Source organism: Chiloscyllium punctatum, chromosome 10 (assembly GCF_047496795.1).
Source record: "Chiloscyllium punctatum isolate Juve2018m chromosome 10, sChiPun1.3, whole genome shotgun sequence".
Taxonomy (NCBI): domain Eukaryota; kingdom Metazoa; phylum Chordata; class Chondrichthyes; order Orectolobiformes; family Hemiscylliidae; genus Chiloscyllium; species Chiloscyllium punctatum.
In genome coordinates, this window is record NC_092748.1 from 31,381,590 (window position 1) to 31,403,942 (window position 22,353).

Genomic DNA, 22,353 nt, shown 5'->3' on the forward strand with positions numbered 1-22,353 from the left:
GGGCATTGGACAAGCATATGGAGGTTATTGGGCTAGTGTAGGTTAGGTAGGCTTCGGTCGGCGCAACATCGAGGGCTGAAGGGCCTGTACTGCGCTGTATTTTTCTATGTTCTATGTTCTATATCTACCTGCGACTCCACTTTCAAGGAGCTATGAACCTGCACTCCAAAGTCTCTTTGTTCAGCAACACTCCCTAGGACCTTACCATTAAGTGTATAAGTCCTGCTACGATTTGCTTTCTCAAAATGCAACACCTCACATTTATCTGAATTAAACTCTATCTGCCAATTCTCAGCCCATTAGCCCATCTGATCAAGATCCTGTTGTAATCTGAGGTAACCTTTTTTGCTGTCCACTACACCTCCAATTTTGGTGTCAGCTGCAAACTTACTAACTATACCTCTTATGCTCACATCCAAATCATTTATATAAAATAGTGGACTGAGCACTGATCCTTGTGGCACTCCACTGGTCACAGGCCTCCAGTCTGAAAAACACCACTCCACCAACACCCTCTGTCTATCTTTGAGCCCGTTCTGTATCCAAATGGTGAGTTCTCCCTGTATTCCATGAGATCTAACCTTGCTAACCAGTCTCCCATGGGGAACTTTGACAAATGCCTTACTGAAGTCCATATAGTTCACTTCTACCACTCTGCCCTCATCAATCCTCTTTGTTACTTCATCAAAAAACTCAATCAAGATTAGTGCAAGAGGGGAAAGATATAAAAGAGACCCAAGAGGCAACTTTTTCACTCAGAGGGTGGTATGTGTATGGGATGAGCTGCCAGAGTACAATTGCAACATTTAAAAGGCATCTCAATGGGTATATGAACAGGTTTGGAGGGATATGGGCCAGGTGCTGGCAGATGGGACTAGATTGGGCTGGGATATCTGGTCGGCATGGACTGGTTGGACCTAAGTGTCTGTTTCCATGCTGTACATCTCTATGACCCTATGACCTCTGCAGAAATGGTCCTGGAACACATTGCTGACAGAATGAAGGTTCCAGTAGGTTTTGGCATTGTTAAAAGTATTCATTACTTCGTCTCAAAAAAATAGATAAATCTGTAAAGTTGTCAAGAACATAAAGCACAAAGTTTTGATTTCATTAGAGATTGATTGAAGCATTTTCAATGTATTGAATTATTTCACATCAATGAATGAATCATTTAAATAGTGACATCACTGGTAGACAAATAAACTTATTTTATATCAGCATAATTCCTGAAACACGTGCTAAGTGGATTTTAGGCGAGTTGGCAAGGAAGTGTGATGGAAGAGAGTGGCTGGGGGAAACAGCATGGGTTGCCCTGAGTTGGTAAGATGGGAGATTGGTAGAGGAGCATAGGGCTTATAAGGGACAAATTGGTTGCTGGACCGAAGTCACAGTGTGGACGAGAAGGTAGGAAGGACTGTGGATGGTTGGTTAAGGGGCGTGGAGGTCGGAGAGGACATAGGGAGATGTAAACAAGCATAGGGTGGTTTAGAGGTTATGAGGTAGCTTCGATCACCGTGGATAGGCATGAATGTGTGAAAGAGGTGAGGTGACCTCAGGAATCTTGGTTCTATTCATTTTACGCAACATAATGCCAGTACACGGGCAGGAACCAGAAGCCTCTCTGTTATTTTTCTGGGATCATCCAGCCCACCTCCTCTGGTGTCCCATCACCCCAGTATGAATATCCAAACTTTCCAGGCGAGGTTTTCCCATGCCAAGTTCACATGGCTGGACAATGTCCCGTCTCCATGGTCTTGACCTGGCACTGAAAATTATGGCGTCAGGGGGAGGATGGATTAGGGTGGGTGAATTAAACATTAAACACCATTAGTACAGAAGGAGAAATTATCTAACCCTCACTATCACTCTGTTTGACTGAGAAAGAAAAATGGGACAGGAAGGAGATTGGCAATTTTAAAAATCTCCCAGAATAAATCAGAACCTAAAGGAATGGAAGTCTTATAATTGCTCACCTTCTGGGTAAATCAGCGTATTTGGCAATGCATAGGCAGATAGTTACTAGATTCAGGTTTCTGCTGCATGTTTCAAAGGTCATTAATGTGCAGATGCAGCAACTTCAGAATGGGTCTCAGGAACGTGAAGTGAGAGTATTTAGCATATGGTTGAGCAATGCAAATTGGCCAGTTCATGAGGTGTCATGCCCTCACCATAACCGCAGGCAGATTTGTGTATGAATAATGACAGATTATCAGATATCAGGATATTTTCCCGCATAATCCATGCCACAGTTTACTGAACACTTAATTTTGTTTTGTTTTATTGCACGAAATAATGAGTTCACAATTCATCACTAATCCTACACATCTGTGTAATTTTTCCTTTTCTGCTCAGTCTGACAAGTGTATAACTTACTTGAGTGTTATATGCTTCAATTTCAATTTCATATTTCTTCAATTTTTAGGACGAGCTTTGCTTTCTGGTGATATAATTCTGCACCAAACCCAAGCACATAATGTGAAGATATTTATGAAAGAAACATTATTTCCAAAGTTATGTCTGAAGTAACATTCCTGTACCTTCTAAGTGATTCCGGTGCATATGCAACTACAGTAACGCAGAGCTTTATAGCTTCACTAATAGAGAAGGCAAGATCTTCATTTCCATAGCAGAAATCTAGAAGAACATAAAAAAAATTGTTTAAGTCAAGTTTGCTACACTGGTGCTCATTTTACATGATTTAATTGTCATTTAAGTAAGATGGAAACTTATAATTTTATTAATTTTGCTCAGCAATATTTTAATTGACTAGAGATTTGAAAATGATTTAAAAAACTCCTGTTTTATTCAGAACAATCACTAATTACCAGAAATTAAAATGAAAAAATGTCCTTATAAATGTCAAAGTAGGTCAGTAACTCTGTGGTGATTAACTCACTCCAATTGCTCAGATCCTGTCCACCATTTACAAGGCACATGTCAGAGATCTGATGGACTACTTGGCTCAACACCATCCAGGACAAAGCAGCATGCTTGATTGGCAACCCACTTACCACCCCAAAAATCTACTTCTCCACCAGCAGTACACATTGTCAACAGTGTGCACCATTGACACAATGCACTTCATCTGCTTGCAAAGAATCCTGCATCTTTGAATCACCTGACCTATACTTACAAGAACAAGGGTAGCAGACATATGGGATCGCTACATTTTGGCAGGATGTAAACGGTAATTTGTGATTGCATGCATTTCTTGACTTGAAGGTTATTAACAGTTGGACTCTGCAAGGCTCAGTACTTTGTCCCTTGCTTTTAGTAGTCTACATTAATGCTTTAGACCCTAATGTAGAACAGATGATAAAGAAGTTTGCAGATATGAAAATTGGCTGTGTGGTTGATAGTCAGAATGAAAACTTTAGATGTAAGGGTCTATGCAGTTGGCCCAGGCAATGCATTTCCGAGAGTGCAGCAGCAAAGGATAAAAAAAAGACAAAAAACAGAAGGTTGCAGAGTACTATAGAACAATATTGGGACCTTGGAACGTATGTCCATACAAAGGTAACAGGACAGGTCAATAAGGTGGTTAAGAAAGTGTACGTGTGTTTTATTAGCTGAGACATTGTCTCATTAGTTGTTTCATAAAAGCATAAAAGGCCACTGATATACACTGCAAACCCACAGAACCTCACTGTTACCTTGACCTTACATCCTCACACCTTGCTTCCTGTAAGGACTCCATCACACTCTCTCAGTTTCTCCATCTTCATCGCATCGGTTATCTCAATGCCACATTCTACAAGGGCCCTCAGAAATGTCCAGCTTTTTACCTCAACTGAGGATTCCCTGCTGCCGTGGTTAACAGGGCTCTTAGAGGTCATAGAGATGTACAGCATGGAAACAGAGCCTTCAGTCCAACCTGTCCATGTCAACCAGATGTCCCAAACCAATCTAGTCCCACCTGCCAGCACGCAGCCCATATCCCTCCAAACCCTTCCTATTCACATACCCATCCAAATGCCTTTTAAATGTTGCAACTGTACTAGCCTCCACCACTTCCTCTGGCAGCTCACTCCATACACGTATCACCCTCTGTGTCAAAAAGTTGCCCCTTAGGTCCCTTTGATATCTTTCCCCTCTCACCCTAAACCTATGCCCTTTAGTTCTGGACTCCCCCACCCCAGGCAAAAGACTTTGTCTATTTATCCGATCGATGCCCATCATAATTTAGTAAACCTTTCTAAGGTCACCCCTCAGCCTCCGACACTCCAGGGAAAACAGCCCCAGCCTGTTCAGCCTCTCCCTGTAGCTCAAATCCTCCAACCCTGGCAACACCCTTGTAAATCTTTTCTGAACCCTTTCAAGTGTCACAACATCTTTCCGATAGGAAGGAGACCAGAATTGCACACAATATTCCAACAGTGGCCTAACAAATGTCCTGTACAGCCGCAACATAACCTCTCAACTCCTGTACTCAATACTCTGACCAGTAAAGGAAAGCATACCAAACGCCTTCTTCACTATCCTATCGACCTGCGACTCCACTTTCAAGGAACTATGAACCTGCACTCCAAGGCCTCTTTGTTCAGCAACACTCTCTAGGACCTTACCATAAAGTGTATAAGTCCTGCTAAGATTTGCTTTCCAAAATGCAGCACCTCGCATTTATCTAAATTAAACTCCATCTGCCACTTCTCAGCCAATTGGCCCACCTGATCGAGATCATGTTGTAATCTGAGGTAACCTTCTTTGCTGTCCACTACACCTCCAATTTTGGTGTCATCTGCAAACTTACTAACCATACCTCTTATGCCCGCATCCAAATGAGGACCCAGCACCGATCTATTTCATTACTTTCTATATCTTCCATATCCTTTTCCACAGTAAATACTGATGCAAAATACTCATTTAGCATCGCCCCCATTTTCCGCGGCTCCACACAAAGGCCGCCTTGCTAATCTTTAGTTATCCAGCATTCCCTATACCTACCAGCCTTCCTTTCACCCTAACAGGAATATACTGTCTCTGGATTCTCATTATCTCATTTCTGAAGGCTTCCCATTTTCCAGCCGTCCCTTTATCTGTGAACATTTGCCCCCAATCAGCTTTTGAATGTTCTTGCCTTATACCATCAAAATTGGCCTTTCTCCAATTTAAACCTTCAACTTTTAGATCTGGTCTATCTTTTCCCATTACTATTTAAAATCTAATAGAATTATGGTCGCTGGCCCCAAAGTGTTACCCCACTGACACCTCAGTCACCTGCTCTGCCTTATTTCTCAAGAGTAGGTCAAGTTTTGCACCTTCTCTAGTAGTTACATCCACATACCGAATCAGAAAATTTTCTTGTACACACTTAACAAATTCCTCTACACCTAACCCCTTAACACTGTGGCAGTCCCAGTCTATGTTCGGAAAGTTAAAATCCCCTCCCATAACCACCCTATTATTCTTACAGATAGCTGAGATCTCCTTACAAGTTTGTTTCTCAATTTCCCTCTGACTATTAGGGAGTCTCTAATACAATCCCAATAAGGTGATTATCCCTTTCTTATTTCTCAGTTCCACCCAAATAACTTCCCTGGATGTAGTTCTGGGAATATCCTCCTTCAGCACAGCTGTAATGCTATCCCTTATCAAAAATGCACCCCCCTTCCTCTCTTGCCTCCCTTTCCATCCTTCCTATAGCATTTGTATCCTGGAATATTAAGCTGCCTGCCCTGCCAATCCTTGAGCCATGTTTCTGTAATTGCTATGATATCCCAGTCCCATGCCCCTAACCATGCTCTGAGTTCATCTGCCTTCCCTGTTAGGCACCTTGCATTGAAATATATGTAGTTTAATTTATTAGTCGTACCTTGTCTCTGCCTGCCCTGACTGTTTGACTCGCTTCTGTCGTCAACCCATCTCCCGTACCTTGGCCTTCATCCCTTCCCTCCCCTCCCACAAGAACAATAGGGTCCCTCTGGCCCTCACTTACCTCCCCATCAGTCTCCTCATCCAATGGATTGTAACACACCATTTCCATTACCTTCAATGGGATGCCACGACCTGACACATATTCCCCACCCCTCACTTTGTGTATGAAAAATCATTGGGTAAATAGTTTGCCAGTTTTGAAGCATCAAGCATCAAACTTTGTATCAATTTGAAGTAATAGACCTGCACAGAAACTACTTTTCAGGATATCAAGCAGGAATTGCCTGACTGCAATTAAATCTTTGCTTTTGGAGTTAAAATGTAGTAAGTACAGTTTTAGCAGCTAATGAGAAGCTAAGGAACAGAGAATCAAGAAAGTAACAATACTTAGTGAAAGGGGAATCTGAGAATAAATGCTGGCAATAAGTAAAATCAATTAAATAAAGTTAATCTAAGAGTTTGTTACACTGTAATAATCTGAATGCATTGTTAGTTTGCATGATATCACAATTAATTTTAATGCTGATGAGAAAAGTACTTGGATCAGATTTGTTTTTTGGGTATATACTTTCCCTTCAGAAAAAAGGGATTGCAATATATTAAATTCTTATAAACACCACAGTTCATTAAATGGAATTATTCTCAATACTAATCATATAAAGTCACTGTGCACTACAACATATCTCCACTACATAAAACATTATTGTAATAAATTTCAGTAAGGTTACCAAGAGATTTGAGTGGTTTCTCAGCTTTCACTAATTCTAGTACGTCCAACGTATCTTGTGTATCACCCTCCAAAGACACCAAAAGGTCAAACAGACATTGAGAAGACACACCTTTGGCCGATCCACTCGTTGTAACATCCTAAGTACAAAAACCAAATGCTAGTTTTCTTTGATACAATTTTTCCTTCCATCACTAATTCTCTTTTATTAACTTATGTTTTTAATCAACTTGTTCTTATACACTCTGGAACAAGTGGGATTTGAACCCATGCCTTCAGGTTCCCCGGTTAGGGACACTACCATTGTGCCACAAGAGGGCCCATCTCATCAGTTTTAAAAAAATGTTAACCTATTTTTCCCTAATGTACCTGTTTAGAGATGTTACAGAGGAACCTCGATTATCTTAAGGTCACGGCGGGGAGTATTTCATTCAGTTAATTGAATGCTGGTTAGCCAAGCATCGGGACCTTGCAATCTTTCTGGATAATCCGAAATTTGGATAATCGATTGCCGGATAACCGAGGTTCCTCCGCACATAGCATTAGAGCAGGTGGGACTTGAACCCAGAACTCCCATGCAGGGGTAGGGACACTACCACTGTGCCACAAGAGGTTGCCACTCCATGGAAAATCTGGCCCATTGTATTTTAGCATCAAAATTATACATTAGCTGGATAGAATACTTTGATGACAAATGATCTGGATTATATTGTTAGATATCCCTTCCTCAAAAGGCGGCAGATGCTGTATCATTAAATATTTTTAAGGCAAGAGATAGATACTTGATTACCAAGGGGATGTAAGATTGTCAGGGGTATGCAGGAATATAGAGTTGAGGTTAGAATCAGATCAGCCTTGACCTTATTGAGTGGGGGAGCAGGTTTTGAAGGGCCTGGTGGCCTACTCTTATTCCTTACTGTCATCCAAAAGCCTTGCCAACTATAACTGTGCAATACTTAAAAACAAATTTGAATTAATATCTGGAGCCAATTGGAGAGAGATGGAACACAAGGTGAATCTTATCTACTTACTGAGAACTCCAGTAAGGGTGCTGCACTCGCAAACAACTGGAGAATAAAAGGCTTTCGATGCAAAATATAAAACTGTCGACAAGAAAACTCAATTGCTTGGCGTAGCAATGGATTGCTTTCATAATCAGCATAGACCTGTGGGAGGGAATATTTTAAAACAATGTGAATACAAGCAAAAAGCACATACTTTATATAGCCCATGATGAACATATATAGTATATGTATAGTATAGTATTGTAAGATTCAATTTGCATGCATGATTTCAGCTGGGAAGTTATACTCTTGACATTGTTTCTCTCTAAGGAGAGAAATGTATTTGTGTACTGCATTGCATGACCTCAAGATACTCCAAAGAATGTTTGAGTTATGACACTCATTAAATTTGTAGTCACTCTTGCAGTAAGGAAAAGCAGCAGTCAATCTGTACACTGCAACCTTCCACAACAGCAATGAAATACTGGCAATTTAATCATTTTTAAGTGATGTTGACTGAGGGATAAATATTGACTGCAGAACTCGGATTATACCTCTGCTCCTCTTCAGGGGAGTAATAGGATCATTTATATCCAATCACCTGAGTTGAATGCCTACTGATTTTTTTTTGCCTAATATTGTTACTTGAAGCATACATTTACTGTTGTCCATTCGTGGGTTGTCTTGCTAGAATGAGAGCTTACAAAGAGAATTAATGAGTGTACAACCATTTCACTTAGAGCAATGTCAAAACAGGGGTTTGTTTGGAAACAAAATGTGGAATGTTTGACAAATGTATGCATTAACTTCACATGAAAGCACAAAAAGGGTCTTGGGTTAATATGACTTCTGAATGAGAATATCTCTAAAAGCAGCACTGGATTAACGATATAAATCCTTGTGCTCAAATCTCTGGAGTAGGACTTGAACTCATGACTATATAGTTAATGCTTCCAACTGAGCCATTGATGACATTAGAGTACCGACGTTATTGTCTTTGTAAGAAATGACCATGTCATTAATTATTAGTATCTTATGTACCTCGGACACAGCACACAGCCTGAAACCAAAGAACAAGAAGAAAATAAATTCTGTCATTATTTAGTCTTGGGAGCAAACTGATGAGTTTTTGTTGAATATACTGTGCTGATTGTGTCAAGCAAATTGAAGTGAGTACAGCTGAAAGGCAATGAAATGTTAGTGTTACTTCAGCCCACGCCTGAAAACTGGCCATATCTTGCTGCATGCTGGGGCAGGACTCCTTCATTTACTCAAGAATTGCAAATGGCACTGAACATTGTGCCATGATCAGCAATCTTATGATGAAAATAAGGATTTTGTGGTTGAAACAGCTGAAGGTGACTGGGCCTAGTTCTACAGGTATCAACAAAGAACATAAAGACCGAAGGAATAGTTTGGCAAAATGCTTTATTTGCTTATTATAATTTAGCATTAATATTGCATTCCCAATGTTATTCCCAAAGTTTGCATAGTCTTCTGTTTTATTCAATGTCTGCTACAAAGAATGGCTCAGCAGCAGCACTACTGTTCGAGCTGATTGGGTCCTGAAGGACATCGCAGCCAGACTGAGTCTTCAGCGGGTGGTGAGGGAATTAACAAGAGGGAAATGCATACATGACCTCCTCCTCAACAATCTGTTGGCTGTAGATACTTCCGTCCATGACAATATCAGTAAGAGTGACTACTGCACAGTCCTTGTGGAGACAAAATCACATTGGGAGTATCATCTATTGTGTTGTCACACTCCATAGGCCAAATGGGACAGATTCAAACAGATCTAGCAACTCAAGTCTGTCTCAAAAAAAGATTTCACAGGGTATTTTGAGTTTCATTTGAAGTACGTGTTAGCCATAAGTAGATTAGCCATTTGAGGTTCATTCTACTACAGTTGCATAATTTCTATTGTTATAATTGCCTAATTTATCTCAGTTCTTAATGTTCTGAGTTATGATTCTCCTTTTGTATTGACATCTTCAGACTATGTCTGGATGGTCTCACATTAGGAGAAAGTGAGGACTGCAGATGCTGGAGATCAGAGCTGAAAAATGTGTTGCTGGAAAAGCGCAGCAGGTCAGGCAGCATCAAAGGAGCAGGAGAATCGACGTTTCGGGCATAAGCCCTTCTTCGGGAATGAGGAGGGTGTGCCAAGCAGGCCAGGAGGGTTCCTAGGCGGAAGAGCTCTTCCTCTAGGCATCGTGTTGTCATGAGTCTGGCGATGGAGGAGGCCAAGGACCAAGGACCCCTCCCACTCCGCTAAGGACATGCATGTCCTTGGCCTCCTCCATCGCCAGACCATGGCAACACAATGCCTGGAGGAAGAGCGCCTCATCTTCCGCCTAGGAACCCTCTAACCACAAGGGATGAATGCAGATTTCTACAGCTTCCTCATTTCCCCTCCCCCCATCTTTTCTCAGTCCCAACCCTGGGACTCAGCACCGCCTTCTTGACCTGCAATCTTCTTCCTGACCTCTCCGCCCCCACCCCCTCTCCGGCCTATCACCCTCACCCTTAACCTTCTTCCACCTATCGCATTCCCAATGCCCCTCCCCCAAGTCCCTCCTCCCTACCTTTTATCTTAACCTGCTGGACACACTTTCCTCATTCCTGAAGAAGGACTTGTGCCCGAAACGTCAATTCTCCTGCTCCTTTGATGCTGCCTGACCTACTGCGCTTGTCTCACATCAGCACTGCCATTGACTCCTGCATTCTTTGTGTAACTATTGGACACACGTTTGGAGCCAAGAAATTTGCTGGGAGTGAATGTTTCGTAGACTGTTTTGTTTAGGCTTTGGGAATTTTTTTCAGAGTGTGCTACTTTCTGTCAATCTAACTCCAGCTAGATTGGAATCTTTCCATGTTCAACACTTTACATGTAATCACTGAGATCAGGATTTAAAAATAAGATTTTTTAAGATTGATTATAGTCTATTAAATTCTGTTTTATATTCTTCTATAGAATCTTTGGTAGCTTTCTAAGTTTATCAAAGTATGAGCATGCCTTGTGTGCATTTAACAGATTTTCTTAGCAACTGTGACCATGAATGTTAGTGGATTATCCAAACATTACTCCTTGTTAAATTCCTGAGCCTCCAAGCTCTGAAAATACTTTACACCTGATCTTGCTTCAGGCAGGAAGCAAAAGTGCCAAGACCATACCTTATTTCCCTTTCCTGAGGTTGTAACCCATTTTTATATATATCCTTCATTTTGCCTTTGACCAAAAGGCTCAGCTTCATAGCACATCAGTGGGAAATAACAGACTTGTTTCAATGGCTTGTTTCAGCCATTGCTCTTAAAAATAACTCAAATTCCAACATCCTATCTTAAAGAAAATCCCTTACTTTCTGAGCTTTGCCTTTGCAGTCATAGGCAATGTCAACATAGACCCAAGCTTGATGGTGAAATAGAACTTAAGACACATTTCCTTGTGGTTAGAGTTTATAAACAATTTGGTAATCCAGCTTCTACCGGCATAAGCCACCACCTGTGCCACCTTTATATTTACTCAGTCATTTAGTTAATCAATTCAACACAGTCAGCAACATTAATTCCTTTTTGTTGACACTAATCTCTATCATATAATACTGCTTGCATTCAGATGTGTATTTTGCCTATTTATTTATAGCAAATTCTTCTTAAGCCTGATTTGTTCTTATGCACAGAAACCTGGTCCACGTTTTCCATTAATTTGAGTCTGAAAAGTGGATAAACTGGGGAAAAAAATACTTAAACTTTGATAATGGGGCTTGATCTCTGGTGTGTAACGCAGTGAGGAATAACACTAGTAAATCCAACATTTGCTGCCCATCCTTAATTGCTCGAGTGGGGGGCTCACAGTGCCATTTCAAACAGAAGTCCGGGGTCAACCATGTTGTTGTGGGTCTGAAATCACATGTTGGTCAGACCAGACAGTGACCCAAAGGAAATTAATAAACCATTAGGATTTTTTTACAACAATTGATAGTTTCATGGCCACGATTCTTGAGACTCATTTCACCAGTTGCCATGGTGGGATTTTTATACATATGACTAGACCAATAGTTTGGATCTCTGGATCACTAGTCCAGTGACATTACCAGTTCCCAATTTCCCTTTTGCTTTTCTCTTGGCCCATCTCCAGCATTTTTGGGTTCAGCATTTTGAAGAATTTAAATTCAATTAGCTGAAAGCTACAATTAAAGTTAGATTTAGCAATAAAAATGACCATATTGGTCGGTCTACATGTGCCTGCAAAAAACAACATGGTTGACTCTGAAATGACTGAGCAAGCCACTGGAACAAGTTGCTGTAAGGTGAGAAAGGAATTAAACCAGACACATCACCCACTATCAGCCGAGAACTGGAAATGACAAAGGCACTTCTGACTGGCTGAACTTGCATCCTGCTAACATCGTGTGCCCGAAGCTAAAATTAGGAGAGTTATCACACAGATTAATAAGGCAACAGTCTAATACAATTGCACTCACTGAATTATACCACACAGACAATCTCCTAGACCCAGACTAGGTGTGATGCCCACATCCTGTGAGAGTATAAATCGGGCACCCATAATGACCTCAAGTTCTACTTAGTACCCAATATCCTGTCGATGACAAAAACAACTTCCTTCAGTCTTCAGAATATTGCTGCATTACTACCTTATCACTTCCCCACCAACATTCCCTGAAGCACATGCTCAATTTTTTTTAACCACCTCCAGACAGAACTATTCCAACATTTACTTGGTTAATCATTTCCAATCTGTCCTCTGAACTCTTGATCATACGAAACTCTCTGCACAGATCCTTACCCACATCAACTCCCTCTTATGCATCAGCTTTTCCTTGCGAACCAACATAAGCTCCTGTTCACAAGGATTTCACATTTAACATTCTTACCTTTGTGTTTAAATATTTTCATGCCCTTGAATTAATTTGAGATCTGTATTCATCTTTAGTGGGAAATGGAAGTGTTATGGTAATGTTGCTGGACTAGTGATCCAGAGATCCAAACTATTGGTCTAGTGATATGTACGACAATTCTACCATGGCAACTTGTGGAATTCAAATTAGATTAATAAACCTGGAATTGAAAGCTAGTCTCAAGAATGATGGCCATGAAACTATCAATTGTTATAAAAACCCATCTGGTTTATTAATGTCCTTTAGGTCACTGCCTGGTCTGGCCTACGTGTGACTTCAGACCCACAGCAACATGGTTGACTCTAAACTGCTGTTTGAAATAGCACTGTGAGCTACCCCATCAAGAGTAATTAGGGATGGCAGCAAATGTTGCACTTACTGGTGTTATTCCTCACTGCACTACACACAGATCAAACCCCATTATCAAAGTTTAAGTTTTTTTCCTCAATTTACCTGCCTCTCAGACTCAAATTAATAGAGGTTAAAAATCACACAACACCAGGTTATAGTTCAACAGATTTATTTGGAAGCACTAGCTTTTGGATCGCTATTCCTTCATCAGGTAGATGTCACAAAGTGCTCTGAAAGCTAGTGCTTCCAAATAAACCTGTTGGACTACAACTGGGTGTTGTGTGATTTTTAACTTTGTCCACCTCAGTCCAACACTGGCTCCTCCAAAACAAATTAATAGAAAGTATGGATCAAATATCTGTACTTAAAACCAAACCAAGGGACACGAAGAGCTTGTTAAAAATAAATTCTAACCACAGGTAAACAACGGAGAATGTACAACTCCACTATTAAAAGTCTCAACCCTATAAAACGTTTCTACACATACACACACACAAAAAGTATTGGTGATAATGGCAAAGGAGAAGAATAACTGGGAAAGCAGTTCAATGACCCCACTGCACACGGCTGGTTTCACTTGCCCACAGGAGGCAGTGCATGACAGGCACATTGACTGCAAAGTCTCTTGATTACTGGGCAAAAGCCACAGGTTACAGCAAGTGATGACAGTCAATAAATTAGCTTTCTTCAAGCTTTAGGTAATTTGTTGGACAGAAAGGTACACCACATTCCTATTTCCAAAGGCTACTGCCAGTATCACTTGCAATCCTAGTGGTTCCACGGTAGCTGAATAATTCAGTTAGTTGTTGTCAGGCTGATCTCATCCACAACTTGTCACAACTCCACAAACCCAACTGCCAGCTGAATCTCACTTTGGAAATAAGCCCATCTACAAACAGACTTCCTCTACTGCTTAAACAAAGCAACAGTGCAAACATAACATATAAGGAGTTTCAGATCAAAAGGATTTTTAATATCTTCATCAGTAAAATTTCTTCGCACCCTAACTTTTTATGTAAGTCACTTCCTTCTCCCTTTCACCGGCACACCTCATATCATCTAGGCCGTGTGCTCTGGAAAAACTCTGTAATCTGCTCTGCCCCTTACTCTGTACATCCTGCTTAAACCTCTCTTCTTTCACAAAGTTTTTGTTTACTTCACTCTAATCCTAAAGTCTTCTACATTGACTGGATGCTCTTTTTATTGCACTTTAAGATGTTTTTGTATGTTAAATACACTAAATAAAAGTAAGTGATTGTTGATGTCTCCAGCCTCTTGTTAAATCCACTGGAGGATCAGTGGGAGGGATGAAATAATATGGAGTGAGTATTCAGTTTGCAGCCCAAGTGTAAAACTAGCATTGTGAACCCACTGACTGTTTATAAAAAAAAATTCCAGGATATTCAATGGAAATGACAGGCAGGCAGCTTCCTCAACAGGCAGGTGTTCCACATGTGTTTTAAGCCAGCTGACAACCCTGCTGAATTGAAATATGATTAAAGTTCCACACTGCTGCAACAAATGCGAAGAGCAAAACTGATCAATCCCACATCATTTTTCCACCATGTTTAAACTGTTGGATGGCCAGAGAAAAAGTATTGGGGATCTGGATCCACAACAATACCAAATGTAAACATCTAAACTCAGAGCTTAAGTCTCATCGGGTTAGACTGGACTTGCAAATGAAATCTGGATCTCAAACCACAAGTGAAAGATTGGAAGCATTTTTAAGAAAGGAACGCGACATGGCTGTGAAGACATTTTACTTCCACGGCATATTTTCAACCACAAGTAAATTAATTGCAAATAACTATTGACTTTAGTAAGCCACTTAGTACTTGTTGAAATAAACTTACCTGAAGCATGGAAGGAAGGATCCACTGATAGCCACTCAGAGAAAAAAGATGGTTGAAGTGCACTGCAGTATTGATAGCTGTAGCAGCATATTGACGAAGCAACGCACTGTCTTCGGGATGAAGGATTAAAGCCCCATTAAAGACATTCAGGAAGAGCATAATCTCATCTCCCCAGGGAAATTCGCTGGGCATACCCAAAAACATCTCCTCCAATAGTTTGATCCACATACTCTTGTGAAGGGTATCCAGTCCAAATAGTTCTTTACCTGACAAAATGATAAAATATTTCGCCTTAATGTCTGGCACCTCATCCTGAAGATAATTTTATCTTAACCTTCTGAAATATTGATAAACAAAAGCATTGAGTGCACAAATGGCAACTAGTACAAATAGCTGTGGGCTCTTATGGTGGTGTCCCTACCTCTGAACCAAAGGTCCATATATAATTTCTCCAGAGATATATAATAACACATTTGAACAGGTTGGTTAAACATATCAGACAATACCGTAAAAAGCATTAAGCCCTACAATGAGATCAGGACCATCCCTAGCTGATGCAGGGTGACTATTTTGTGTCTTGCAATTTTGCGGGTCCCACACTGGGATTATAGACACGCGAGAGGGAGCGAAAGCCAGGGCTGGAATCACAGAGTCAGATTTGGTCCAGGGGGGTCCCACACCCTCATCCTCTGAATGAGATAAAATGAGAATGAATCTTAAACTTTAAAATAACAGGGATCTTTGAGGATGCAAGAAAGGGAGGTGCTTAAACATGGGACACCCTTTGATGAGAAAGTAAAAATCTGAAATTCACAAAGATGATAGGCTGGATCATAGAAGACAATCCCTCCATTGATGTCTATCAGCTACAGCACACAAAAGCACTGTTAGTTGTGAAGTAGAATGGAGTACTGATCTCTCACCCACTGTCTACTGCTTCCATCCCCTGGATGTGCTTTGCTCCCAGATTTGGGGATCAGCAAAATATCTGCTCAGTTCTCCTGAGTGGCGGTAATAGGCTACATAATTGGGCATTAGACCACCTACTACTCACTCCCCCTCCCATTCCGCACAGACCCAAAAACAGCTTTGTGACATGAATGTGTTGGCATCATGACTGCTACTCCCCCAATTTCCAGGCTTTCCATCTCTGCGCACCCCCCCACCTTCTGAGTGGAGTCCAAAATTCTGCCCCAACTGTGCAAAGGATTGCACTTCTTTCTTTCTAATGTAATGTTTGGGCGCTGCAAATATAAACCATCATTTCCTCTTACTTGTAAAAGCCAAACCTCTGAAGAGATGTCAATTCTTGCCTGGGAAAAAGATGATGGACTGAAAAATCAAGATATGCTCCACATTAACACAACATAATCCATATGGTACAAACATACTTTGGGAGTATGCAGCATTAACATGGGAGCCTGAGATATGCAAATATAGTGCTGTGGACTTGCATCACCCTCTGGTACAACTGTGCCAATTTTCACTTTCATCACCAGGGTAAATCACTTCAAAATGGGGGCTTAGTGCCTTCCTGCTTTAACATCAAGAGGGCAGTATATTTTGAAAGCATTTTGTTGTCTGAAGGAGTTGCCAATTTCCTTTAAAATACAAGCTGGGTCATGGGGCTCTGATTCCAATTTTAACCACATTGTGTGTTCTTACAGAAATAACCTTGGCCACTGGTATCCTTAGATTTCCACAGACTGTGATCACAACCCTCATTGGGTGGTTGATGGTATCTGCTGAAGGTCAATACTGGGTGAGCCCCACACTGAGACTGGTGACCCAAAATCATACCACAGGCATGGGTGTCTAACCAACATATTTCAACAAGCACTATCAGTTTGGGTAAACTCATTGAGATTGATGTAATTTGGTTAAGTAATAATTTCCCCAGCAACTGTTGAGTGTTTTCAGGCCAAATGTGAGAAAACTTTCAGAGGCTGGTTTAGGATAAGGCGCAGTGCCCATATCCAATCCTATACAAATTCACTCTGTTACGTGTTTGCTTGAAAGCATTCAGTTAAAAGTTTCAGCATCTCGTGAAAAGTTACGTTACCTTGAGGATCAGCGAACAGTGAAAATTCTGCATCAACTGCATTTCGAGGAAATGACGGAAGCCTGAGAAGATCCTCTTGCAACAAGGATACATGGGATTGCTTATGTACGGAAGGTATGTGCTGCGTAAGTGACATCAGAAACATTACCCGACCGAGCTCCTCCAGTTTCCGAGTAAAGACCTATATTAGAAAATAAGTTTATGATCTTGAGAGATTAATATGCACTTTCAGAATCCAGCTTGGTAAAACCATTATTCTTCGAATGTCGTGTGGATCACCGAATCACAGAAAAACTACCAAAAAGAGAACCATTAGGACCATACTGGCTCCACATTCCTTGTAAATGTGCCTGATTTGGCTTCAGTAGCCATGTGTGTGAGACATACTATGTTTTAATTTATTACAAGAACCAGTAACTGGAAAGGCCACTCGGGTGGATTTAGAGTTCTCAAAACATTGAAAGACCACGCTCAAGAGAAGCTGATAATGCTGTTTCTCTGTCAGCTAGTTTGTGAAGACACAGAGCTGCCAGAAATCTTCAGTTTCAAGTACACAGAATTGTGCAGTAAATGGCAATTAAAAGGCTTTTAAATAATTGACTGCACTGTGATGGAACAGCAGTAACAGTGCAGTGTCAGAAGATGCTTAGGCAGCAGGGATTTTAAAAGGTTCTTTCTGATTTGCCTGCATTTTCTTCTGACCTTCCTGCGGAATGATGTGCAGAGAGGGGTGCTAACAGATGTCCCAAATGAAAAATCACTTCCCTAAAAGGAGCCTTTACAGTGGCATTACCTCAAAAGTGAACCACTGACTATTAAATTCTTCAGAATTAATCAATTGCAATCTTTATTGTACTACAAGAGAGAAAGTAAACTAGAATAATCACGAAACATTAATGGCCATTTGGTTGCACAGATCAAGAGGACATTCAACCACTTCTTCCATCCAACCACTCCCTTCTCCAATAGTAATTTGTCAGTGAAGAGGAAGGTGTAAGCAGGATCATTTGCAGCAAGAAAACCTTGCTGACATGTCCTAGTTGTTTGTACTAAGGGGTATCACAGACAACAGCCCTCTTCATATGGGGCTCCTAAAAGACTTCAACAGCTGTAAATAAATAAATAGCACATTCTTTGCACAAATATACTTTAACATGACAAACTGTGCAAAGAATTGCAAGTTAAATCTCAAATGTCTTTTTCCTTACCTGTTTCTGGATCAGTTCTTGCCCTTTTGCAGGAAGCATATGGACAAGGTTTAACTGTGGTGAGACTGATCGCCGAAATGGATAAATATCTCGTACGTACGTCTGTAAAAAGAGTTGAGCCACAATGTACAGAACATCTTCATATACTGTGACTATATATACAGTGTATGTTGAAGACTTTAGCCATTTACTCAGAGAATATCCCATATTTACGCGAGTTATCTTAGCACAGCATTCTCCAAGGTAATGCCTCTACTAATCAATGTACACATTTAAATATTCATTCAGGGAATGTGAGCCTCACTGGTTCGGCCAGCAATTTTTGCCCATCTCCAATTGCCTTTCAGAAGGGCATGGTATACAAATGTTTTGAACTGCTGCAGTCCATTTCATGTACTGCACAATGCTGTTAGGGAGGGAATTCCAGGATTTTAATCCATTATCATTCAAAGAATGGTGCTATCTTTCCAAGTCAGGATGGTCAGTGACTTGGAGGGGAAAGTGGTGGTATCCCCTTATATCTGCTGCCCTTGTCCTCTAGATAGTGACAGTCATGGGTTTGGACAGTTTAAGGGTTCTTATTGAATTTCTGCGATGTATACACAGCTGCTACTGAGCACAAGTGTTGGAGGGAGTGAACAATATGGATGTGGTGCCAATCAGGTGGGTTGCTGTGTCCTGGAAGGTGTCATGTTTTGGAGTGTTGTTGCAGCTGCACTGCACCCTCTTTACTTTTTATCGCTTAGACAGGCTAAAGAGAGTCAGAAGTCACTTGTTGCAGGGTCCCTAGCTGCTGAACTGGTCCTATAGCCACAGTATTTAGCTGGTTGGTCTAGTCCAGTTTCTGACCAATGTTGATAGCCAACCAATCAGTCTTTTTTCCCTGGGCAGCATAAATATTATGTTTCCTTTATGTTGGCATTTCTTGAAAATTGTCCTGATGAGTGCAAAGCAAAAAAGCTGTGATAAAATATAGTTACTCAAATTTGTCTTTGTTATCTCAAAATCGACTTTGTATCCCATGTAGTTCGGTTTTCAGATGTAGTTTCCCATGTAGTTTCTCTTTTCAATGTCTTTCCTCAAGCAGAATTTGTTATCTAACATTTTTGATACACAATATGTCAGTGTCTTACTTTTGCATAATGTATCAGGTTCCAACGCTTATCCATCAAAAAGTAGTGGTTTGACTGAGCTTCAGGAATATTAAAAAATTCCAAGCACTCCTAAAAAGAAATAACGCAACAAATTCAGGAAGGGGAACCTATACAAACCATAGGCAAAGACAATACAGTGAATCCTTTCTAAGTTCAGAATGCGTTATCTTGTTAATTTGTCTGATTTATGTGACAAACATACAACAGCACAGAAGTGTATCGAATATACTGCAATACAAAGGCAATGGCCAAAGAATAGATTTTAGCACTAGCAATATACTACTCTTTCCAAAATAGATAACGATATAGTTTATCTGATTAAGCAATTAAGTTGCACAAAAATGGTAACAGATTCTGTTATGCCAAGGATCAGTATCAATGAAGATAACGAATGAATGCTCTGAGAAATGACAGTGAATTAACATTTCAAAAACCTTTTAAAAATTGTCATTTTTTTTAATGCCAGAATTTTTTTGATTGAATGACAAGTTGGCTAAAATGTTTTGCTGCTGTAGAATTGGGTCATTTCATGGCAAGGTAGGATCCCTGCTTATAATAATGATGTATTCTGAGCCTCAGCTGAAATTTTGGCTCAGAGTTAAATAATTTTATCAGCTGCCCTGGTCTCTCCTGGTGAAGGGGTTGCGGGGTGGGGACGGACAGAGTATGGAGGCAAGGAAGGATCTGAGACATTTCGCTTCATAGTGCGGCCACTTCAACTAAACATATTGCTTCAATGTTGTTTCAACATTGGCACTTTTGTTCACATGATTAAATGCAGAAAGATTCATTCAGGGAATCTGTTCTTCCTTCAAAATTGACTTGTTGGGACAGATTTCTAAGATTCACCAAGATTCCAGCAGCCTTTAAAAATGGGAAGTGGGACTGTGATCCTCACCCCATTTCTGATGGGTCCTAATTTTGCTGGGCATGGGGTAGAGTTTGACAGGCAAAAGAAATAGGGGCCAGAAGGGACACCCACATACGGGAAATTCAATCTCAACAAGGCTACCTGAACTCAGTGCTGAGTCTACACACAAAAGAGTGCAGCCTTATCCCAGTGGAACTTACAAATCATAGAAGGGTCTTATATGTTTTTGAAGGTAGATATGGTCAGTTAAATTGTCAAATAATTTGAATGTCTCCTCCTTGTAAAAATTCAAAATAAAAACTGGCAGCCTGTGTCTGGATAAAAAAAAATCTGATGTCAATATTTCAAAAGCTGTTTTCAGATATAACCTGAAGTTTTAGTAATATTTGGTTGTTTTCCACAACTGAACATTATCACTGATTGGTTAGGTTGTGTTGTCAATTCACAGTTTGATTGTCAGCTCAAACAGATAATTAAAGGATTACTTGTCTTTGATGTGAGGTCTTGCATCCAACTGTTTGTTTTGATAAGGGATTAAGTTAAAAATCACACAACACCAGGTTATAGTCCAACAGGTTTAATTGGAAGCACACTAGCTTTCGGAGCACCGCTCCTTCATCAGGCACTCCGAAAGCTAGTGTGCTTCCAATTAAACCTGTTGGACTATAACCCGGTGTTGTGTGATTTTTAATTTTGTACACCCCAGTCCAACCCTGGCATCTCCAAATCATGATATTTTAATGTATTGCATGGGCTTTTGTGAATGAGTGCTTTTGTATAGTGAATTGTGTATTTAGATGCTTAAAGTTTTATTTTGTTTCATCTCAGGCCATAATGAATACTGGGTGAATTAGCATGGAAAATGTCAGGGCAGGACATGATGAGTTAGGACACGTGTTGGCATTAACTTGCCATAAGTGCTGGTAGGAGAATAGCTGGTGAAGGTCATGAATTGGAATGTGTTCCCATGAGTGGGTAGAAGTGGGAGCAGGGAGCTAATGTCTGACAAAACAATTGGATGAAGTCCCAGTAAATGCAGTGTCCCAGTTAGCCTAAGGCCCTTTTAGACAGTCCCGAGTGGCACATGCCAGTCATTGCTTTTCATGAATATCATGAAATCGTGGTAATTTTTCAAACTTGAGCTACCTGCCTCAGTAGCAAAAAAAAATCAGCCTGTTCTTTGATTGGTGAAGTAAGAGTCAATGAGAGAAAATGCTTTGTGCGATGAATGGTTATGATTACGATACATTGCCTGATAAGTGTTGGATACAAAATAGACACAAATACACATAGCAACCTTCTAAAAGGAATTAGATAATATGTTTCGGGTAGCTACAAATACAGAGACATGAGGGAAACACAACGTGGGTTCTGCTGAATTTCTTTGCAAAGGGCAATATTTTCACACAGGGTGGTTTGTATGAGAAATAAATTTGCCAGAAGAAGTGTTAGATGCAGGTACAATTACAACATGTAAATAACACCTGGATAGGTTCATGAATGGGAAAGATGGATGTGGGCCAAATGCAGGCAAGTGGGATTAGTTTAGTTTGGGAAACTTGGTCAGCACGGCGTAGTTTGACTGATGGGTCTGTTTCCATGTTGTATGACTCTTAAAGAGCCAGGATAGACCAAGTAGCTTCTGCTGTTTAGATTAGATTAGATTTCCTACAGTGTGGAAACAGGCCCTTCGGCCCAACTTACCTTCCGAAGAGTAACCCACTCAGACCCATTTCCCTCTGACTAATGCACCTAACACTATGGGCAGTTTAGCATGGCCAATTCACTTGACCTGCACATCTTTGGACGATGGGAGGAAAACCAGAGCACCCGGAGGAAACCCACGCAGACATGGGGAGAAAGTACAAACTCCACACAGACAGTTATCCGAGGCTGGAATCAAACCAGAGTCCCTGGCGTTGTGAGGCAGCAGTGCTAACCACTGAGCCACCGTGCTGCTATTCAATAATTCTACAAGATGCCACAGACAATGAGTATTTCTGGCATCCAACATAGTTATGTTATGAATAACAAAAAATATATTGGAGAGGTATTCTTATCTTCTGGATACTCACTTACATGTTTTTAAACTTCAAAAGGTTAGTTAAATGGTTGAAGAAATAGCAGTAAATTTAATGAGTTTAATTATTATTGAATCTCTACAGTGTGGAAGCAGGCCATTCAACCCATCGAGTCAACATCAACCCTCCATACCCCATCTCACCTAGACCCACCTTATCCCAGCAACCCTGCATTTCTCATGGCTAATCCACCATGGCACATCCCTGGAGACTGCGCATTTCAGCATGGCTAATCCACCTCAC

At 40.6% G+C, this 22,353-nt stretch overlaps 1 protein-coding gene across 7 annotated transcripts in view; it reads right to left on the reverse strand.

Moving 5' to 3' along the window:
• The window catches only part of unc80 (unc-80 homolog (C. elegans)), a 277,657-nt gene that overhangs the window by 57,077 nt on the left and 198,227 nt on the right, over positions 1-22,353 (reverse strand). For all 7 annotated transcript variants that reach the window (XM_072578775.1, XM_072578771.1, XM_072578772.1 and 4 more), the window contains 7 exons: positions 19,138-19,227; positions 18,005-18,106; positions 16,797-16,977; positions 14,735-15,000; positions 7,633-7,767; positions 6,603-6,741; positions 2,538-2,634 (listed from right to left, as the gene is read on the reverse strand). In XM_072578775.1, the coding sequence (XP_072434876.1) occupies positions 2,538-2,634; positions 6,603-6,741; positions 7,633-7,767; positions 14,735-15,000; positions 16,797-16,977; positions 18,005-18,106; positions 19,138-19,227 (1,010 nt within the window). The remainder of the gene's footprint in view (positions 1-2,537; positions 2,635-6,602; positions 6,742-7,632; positions 7,768-14,734; positions 15,001-16,796; positions 16,978-18,004; positions 18,107-19,137; positions 19,228-22,353) is intronic.